At 54.0% G+C, this 7,369-nt stretch overlaps 1 protein-coding gene across 4 annotated transcripts in view; it reads right to left on the bottom strand.

The window, feature by feature from the left end:
- Window positions 1–7,369, bottom strand: part of PCSK7 (proprotein convertase subtilisin/kexin type 7) — a 32,395-nt gene that overhangs the window by 24,750 nt on the left and 276 nt on the right. For all 4 annotated transcript variants that reach the window (XR_001362033.1, XR_313018.2, XM_005856810.2 and 1 more), the window contains exons 2-8: window positions 6,116–6,250; window positions 5,165–5,644; window positions 3,695–3,829; window positions 2,933–3,098; window positions 1,703–1,793; window positions 812–866; window positions 246–384 (exon numbers count right to left, since the gene is read on the bottom strand). Coding sequence is in view for 2 of the 4 variants with exons in the window: in XM_005856810.2 (XP_005856872.1) it covers window positions 246–384; window positions 812–866; window positions 1,703–1,793; window positions 2,933–3,098; window positions 3,695–3,829; window positions 5,165–5,632 (1,054 nt within the window). In the remaining 2 variants the exon portion in view is untranslated. The remainder of the gene's footprint in view (window positions 1–245; window positions 385–811; window positions 867–1,702; window positions 1,794–2,932; window positions 3,099–3,694; window positions 3,830–5,164; window positions 5,645–6,115; window positions 6,251–7,369) is intronic.

Below are 7,369 nucleotides of genomic sequence, written 5' to 3'. Positions count from 1 at the left end.
AGTCCCCTCACCACAGACTGACACACACACCAGGATACAGTCCCCTCACCACAGAGTGACACACACACCAGGATACAGTCCCCCCACCACAGAGTGACACACACCAGGATACAGTCCCTTCACCACAGACACACACACCAGGATGAACTCACCTCACCACAGAGTCACACACACAACCCAGGATACAGTCCCCTCACCACAGGCACATGCACACGCACACGCACAGGGAAGCAGAAGGTTGCTACCTATGGTGACCGTGTAGATGGAGTTGGCGTAGCCGTCGTAGTTGCAGTTGTCGTTGTGCTGGCCCCCATTGCCACTCGCCACCACAAAGATGCTCCCGAAGCCCTGGCGGCCAGCGATCACCCCATGTTGCAAGGCGGCCTGAGGAGCAAGAAGCCCGGCAATCAGTTGGCAAACTCAGACCTCCTCCTTCCCTACTAGCTGCCCTGTCCTCCCCTCTGAACGGCGCACAGCCCAGCGGCACTGGGCCAGGGAGGGTTAAGGTGGACACAGGAAGGGGAGGCACCTGGTAGTTAAGCAGTTGCTGATGGATGCACTCTGTTCATCCGGGAGGGGAGGCCAGAAATGGGGAGCCATCTGAAAGCCTGTTCTATTTCTCTCAGAACCTGTGACCGCCCCACCTCCTGTCCCCAGTTAGGAGTGCCCTTCCGAAAGGAGGTGGCCGGGTCAGGTGGCACAGGCCTAGCCCTGCAGACGGGGTGGGGTGAGAGGGAGTGACCTGCAGTGTCCTACAACTGAACGGAGTGTGCGCCCTGGGTCTCCTCCAGGCTTCCTGCAGGTCAGGTACCTTTCCAAGCTGATGAGGGCCATCCACTGTCTTCCCGTCATCATCTGGGCCCCAGCTGTGGAGAAACACCAGAGGGAGAGCCGGAACCAGGCTGTGGCGCCCTCCCAGGCCCCCAGGCTCGGCTGCCACCCCTGCCTGGGCTCCCACTCTCCTCTCAAGGTTCCAGTTCAGGCCTCCCATGATGAAAGGTCAGAAGGGTCGCAGGTTCAGCCCCCACTCCAAGTGCAAGAGAGAAGTATGTGCTGAGGTTCTTTCCCTTAGAAACTTTCCCAATTGAGGACTACTTTAACCTGCTCCTAAAAATCCTTTCTTAGGTCCCAGGAAGCAGGAGACAGGACATCATGGTCAGGGACAAGGGGGCACCCTCTCCTGATTTGGGATCTCTGACTAGGCCTGACGGAGGAGCACCCACAGGCCTCTATTCCTTCTCCAAGAGGAAATGACACTGTGGATGCCATGGATTTACGGAGGTACTGGCTAGGGAGAAGAACAGGTGCCCTCAGTGCCACGGGGCAGCCCAATCTGCTTCTCCTTAATCTCACCTGACCCCATCATAACCACAACCTGAAGCTGCAGGTGTGCTTGTGTGCAGGGCAAGGGGACTGGTGCTGGGCACTCAGCTTGGCTCGGGGAGAGGAAAGCCCACTTGCTCCCAGAGGCCGATGAGCTTATAAACAGCTGGTGCACTCCTCATGTGGCAACCTGATGACTGGGGTGACATGAGGCTTAAGACTAAGAACCCCGTGGCTAGGGATCTGGAGAAATGAGGGCAATGGGCTGATAGGCTGAACCCACGGAGGAGACCCCTGCTGGAACCTGCCGGCGTCAGCTCATTTTGCTGTTCTTTTGTTGGAGAATTAGTCTCAGGTGTCCAAGCCTCTGGCCTCTCACCTGCAACTGTAGATGTCATTGATCTGATAGTGCTTGTTGAACGCCACAGCCTCCATGCTGTCTGTCAGGGGTCCATCTAGTAACCGGATACCTAGGCAGCAAAGGCCACATTAGCTCCTCAAGAATGCTCGTCCCGAGTTGGGGACCTAGAGGGTGGGGAGCCATATGTGGACAGTTACTTTTCCCTCTAAGTGCGCTTGTGTTCTTTATCCCATGTGTATGTACCTATCCTGAAATACTTTTTAAATATAATGCTAAATCTTAGACTTTAAGGATCATGGGATCTGATGGGAAAGGCATAGGGTAGAATGTAGGTAGCCAAGTTTCCCTATTTGCATCCTTAATCAGGTAAAACACGGGTGTGGTCTTGATACATAGAAGGCGCTCAATAAAAGGTACCCGTTACCATCAACTACTCCCTGGATGCCTAATTTCACCCTCTAAAATGGGTGGTCACGTCCTGGTGACGATGTAGGGACCAATGGGGCTTTCAGAAGGGATTTGGACCCTGAAGGCTTCTTGCTCCCCCTGTAGTCTCATTTACAGAGGGCTGCTGCCCTCTGCTGGAGTGTAGGAGGAACACACCCAATTTCCTGGGTTCTAAGCATTTATGAGGATCATGGGGAGGGTTTCCCCATTCATTCCCTTCACCCTCTGCTTGATGGACAAAGCCTGAGAGGTGAAGGAGCCACAGAACCACCCCCAAGTGGAGGCCAGGGCTTCTCAGACCTCTTGAAAGGATGGAGAGCAGACAGCGACCATCAGAAGGGTTGGGAGCTTGGGAACTGGAGAGCTGGGAGAGGAGCCTCCACAGACACACGGGGTCAAGGAGGAAGGGCAGATGAGAAGGTGTTTGGTAAATTGCAAATACAAGTATAGCACAGGTAAGTAAAGGAGGTATCATTGTAATGAGTTGGGGTACAACCAAGATCAGGAAAAGGGAAGAGGCGACTGAGCAGGTGGGACTGGCCTCCATCCCGCATCAAGAGCATTCCCACTTTTAGCTGTTTTATATGGCGGGGTTTGCTGCTAAACGCATGCCTAAAACACCGCTGCATTGAAAAAAATACCAGTGAACTGATTCGTCCTATAGACCTTTATTATAAGCTTACCCTTTGTTCTACGCCATGTGTGTTGAGGGTAGGACAGGCAGTACACAGCCAGGGGCTGGGGTAGGGAATGAAGACTGCTATCACAGGGGAGACCGACTGAGGCTAGACTGGAAGGTACCTGCTATGCGGCTCCCATATGCCACTCCCACTGCGCAGAAGCTGTTGTTAGGCACCGCAGCAATCTCTCCCGCACACCGAGTGCCATGATGGTTGCCATTCTCCACATCCGGGTGGGGCATGGGGTCAGGGTCATTAGAGTTGAGGTCATAGCTGCCCTCAGGGCTCTGAAACATTGTGCGGGAGCAACATGTGGTCACTCACTGGTTCTAAGAGGTCAGATCTTAGAGCTCAGAGAGAGAGGGGAGTTTGGGCTCCAACTCAGGGCAGCAAGACCATCTCTCTCTGAAAACCACATGGGCTACAAGATATGAGGCAGGACCCCGGGGCAAAACTGAGAAGTGCCACTGTTCTTAGGAAACTTCTCTCTTGTCCATTATAGAAATGTGTGTAGAAAACTGCCCCACCACTTGGAAACCTGGGATAAAAACGATGTAGGGCTACCCAAAGGCCAGGGTCAGAGAGGAAGTGCTCAGAACTTGTGTGGAGAGGGTAACTGCCTAGGGCTCTACTCCTTCTTCCCAGGGCAGGGAGCTGCGACCGGACCCGGGCAGTATCACCTGGGACCCTCTCCCTTATTGAGATAGAGCCACTCCACGTCTTAACTGCCAGTCTGGAGTGCTGGCTGGGGAAGGAGAAGATGAACACCATCCCACCAGGCCCTTTTGTTTGGCTCTTAGACCTCTAAGAAAGGGGACAAGCTTGAGGCAATACGAAGGAGGTGAGAAATGGGGGTGGGAGGGGTCACCCCAGGGCCACTCACATAGTTGGGTGCAATATCCTGGATGGTGTGTTCCACTCCGTCATCCACCACCACCACAGTCACCCCTCGCCCCGTCACGTTGCGTTCCCATACACCTGTCACGTTGATGTCCCTGCCGGGGCTCCGCCGGTTATTCTGCAGGACAGACAGGGTCAGGAACTGTGTCAGAGCCTTGGGAATCCAGGGACAGAGCACAGCTCCAGCGGTGCACAGTGAAGCTAGCGGCCCCTTTCTCCTCTTGGCTGCCATCGAAGAGCCAGAAAGAGTTTGTGTACCAATAGGTCCAGGTGGGGGCGGAGTCAAGGAGGGACAGGTGAGAGCTTTGCCACCACCTAGGTCTCCAGGAAAGGGTGGCAGCATTCATGGGCAATAAAGATGAAATGGTAGGGTGGGGGTGGGGCAGGCTAGAAGGGGTCAATGGGGGAAATAAGGGACATATGTAATACTTTCAATAATAAAGATTTAAAAAATATAGATGAAATGGTGGCTAGGCTTAAGGTTGGCTAGTACAATTACTATGCTCCATAATGTATATTATGTTAACACTAGAGGCCCAGTGCACGAATTTGTGCATGGGTGGGGTCCCTTGGCCTGGCCGGTGATCGGGGCTGATGGGGGGACGACCTGCTGGGGGAAGGGACCCACGGGAGGTTGGCCCCAGCAGCAAGCTAACCAACGGCCAATTCCATAAGGAATCGGGCTCCCTCCTCCCTCCTGTCTGGGTCCGAGGTGCGGGTGCACCAGATTTGGGGCTGCCAGGGTCATTCCAGTTGTTAGGTCCTAACGGTCGCTTAGGCTGTTATATATATAGATTATATAATGTTAGTAGTTAACACTACACAGTGTTGATCATGTGTTAGGGACACACATGTTAATGCATTTATCCTTACTACCTCTACAAGAGGTACTTTTAAAATCTCCCCAAAATAAAATAAAATAAAATAAAATAAAATAAAATAAAATCTCCCACTTATAGAGAAGGAAACTGAGGCACAGAGAGGTTAGGCAGCTCGCCCAAAGGCACATGCTAGTAAGTGACAGAGCTGGAACTTGGGCCCAGGCAGCCTGGCCCCAGCACCCAGGCCCTGACCGCTGCAGCCCACTGGCTCTCTAGAGATGAGCACAGGGAAGATGGAGCCCGAGGAAGAAACACACCACCGAAGCCCACAGAATGTCTCTCCAGGCAAGCCGGAAAGTCATACAGTCAGCGTTCACTAAAGAATTGGATAGCCCTGGTCGGGTAGCTCAGTTGGTTAGTGTTGTCCAGATACATCAAGGTGGCGTTTAGATCCCTGGTCAGGGCACATACGAGAGTCAACCAATGAATGTATAAATAAACGGAACAACATACTGATATTTCTCTCTCTTAAATCAATAAAATAAATGAAGTAATTAATTACTATTTTTAAAAGAGAATTGGATATCCAGAACCTACCCATCTGAAGCTGGAAACTGTAGGGCTGGACTTACCAGGTGCCACTGCTGTGGGTATTTGGGGTCATTGAAGTGGACGCTGCGCTTGGCTCGCTTTAGCAGTTTCTGCTCTGAGTGCCAGTGCACAGCTTCATGTCTGGCTAACACGGCCTCCGCCTGCTGCCGGATGGCCTCTACCTGCTGGTCTGACTGGTGCCCAGCTGGTTGGACAAAGAGGTAGTGCCCCCGGAGCTCCCCGATGCGCCCAGCATTTACCAGTCCTGCTGCCTGGGCCAAGGCATCTGCCTTTTGCTCCAGAGTCTCCTCCTGCCCCTTGCCTTCCAGGTTGCCCAGATGCACAGCCCAACTCAGCGCCCCTGGGCTCTGGGCCTCAGGCCCACCTGTCCCTGCCAGGCCCATGACCCAGGGAACCAGTAAGAAGAGTCCAGCTAATTCCAGCCAGAGGCAGGTGGACAGGCCCAGAGGGGCATCCAAATGTGGCACTTTCTGCCTCCCCTTCCGCATCAGAACAGTAGGCTGCAAAGAGAAAGGACATGGGAGATCAGAGAGCTGAGCACTGCAGCACCTCAGAGGGGACGGAGCCATCAGGGCACAACTGGAAACCCCAAACTGCTCCTTTCTAATGAGGAAACACGTGATCCCCTCTTTGTATTCAAATTTATCTCAACCAACAGGGATAGGCGCCCAGGTGGAGTGTTGGCCAGTACTAGGCCCAGCGAGCACCTCCATGGCGCAATGGACCAATGCCCGCCTCACTAGGTAACCAAGCAGCACGTCCAGTGCCAACAGGCTCCATGCTGCTGTTTCCCAGTGTTGCCATCAAAAGGGCTCAAAAGTCCTATCACTCCCACAAAGTACTGGCAGCATCATGACTGTTCTTTAGAAGAGACCTCCTCCCTTATTTAGAGAGGACAAGAATCTTTCCCCAGCTGACTTCTCCGCCAGTTGCCCTCAGGGCTAACTCCCTGCAGTGGGGCCCATTCCCACCTGGACTCTCCACGAGGCTGAGCTCCTGGTCTGGCTAACCACCGCACGCTCATTTTGTGCAACTGGAGAAAACGCATCACTTTCACGGTGAGTTCTGCTGACTCTGAGCACAGACTGCAGACCTGTGGATGGAGCCTGAGAAAAAAAGAAATGGTGTCCCCCCAAGCCCAGTGGAGCAAACAGAGGCTCACCATGAACTCCAGGACCTGTCACCAAAGAAACTGGCCAACCACCAAGTATCATTTCCCGGGACCTCAAATAAGGCACAGACTGGAACAGAACTGGGACAGGAAGGCCAAGTCGGTGCAGAACCAGAAACTCTACTTCTTGTCCTCACATCGTACCACGCTCTCTTCTCTCTTTTCCTCCCAGAGGCCTAGAAGAGGGCTTGTACTGTGACCAAAACTCCACAACTGACCGGTGTGGCTCAGTTGGTTGAGGGTGGTCCCAGGCACCAAGAGGCCCCTGGTTCGATTCCCGGTCAGGGCACATGCCCAAGTTGCAGGCTCAATCCCCAACAGGAGGCTTGCAGGAGGTATTAAAAAAAAAAAAAAAAGGCCCTGGCTGGTTTGGCTAAATGGATAGAGTGTCGGCCTGCGAACTGAAGGGTCCTGGGTTCGATTCTGACCGAGGGCACATGCCTGGGTTGGGGGCTCAATCCCCAGGAGGCAGCCAATCAATGATTCTCTCATCAGTGATGTTTCTATCTCTTCCTCTCTAAAATCAATAACATGTAATTTTTTTAAAAGTAGGTAGCAATGCTTCCTAGGAGTCGAGGTGGCAGCTAACTTCCTGGTTTCCGTATCTGAAGGGGGCCAGGGGAAGTGAGAGTGGGCAGGAGGCAGGGGAAATGGGGAAAACCTGAGAATGCCAACGAAGATGCACAGGCATCAGGGCGAGTGGGCGGCCGGGAGAGAAGGAACGCCTGCAGCGCTGCACTAAAGGGCGGCCTGGAGGTGAAGGCTCGGGCTTCCACCTGGCCGCGCCATCCGTGGTGTGGCGGAAGGGCCAGGTGAGAACCAACTGGTGGGCTCCGCTGGGACAGGACAGGTGAGTGGGTGCCCCGCGCGGGTGCATCTGTGCGTGGCTGGGCCCCGTGGAAGCCTCTCCCCCCGCTGGTGGGGCGCGGAGGCAAAGCCGAGCACTCGCTCAGATGCCAAAGGGGTCGGACTCAACACAGGACAGAAAAGTGGGTGCTTTCCCAATCTCTCTGGCGGGGGGAGGGAGCGTCGGCCTCTAACACTCCCTCCACAT

This window comes from Myotis brandtii, unplaced genomic scaffold (assembly GCF_000412655.1).
Source record: "Myotis brandtii unplaced genomic scaffold, ASM41265v1 scaffold105, whole genome shotgun sequence".
Classification (NCBI taxonomy): domain Eukaryota; kingdom Metazoa; phylum Chordata; class Mammalia; order Chiroptera; family Vespertilionidae; genus Myotis; species Myotis brandtii.
This window is presented reverse-complemented; position numbering and strand designations above follow the sequence as displayed.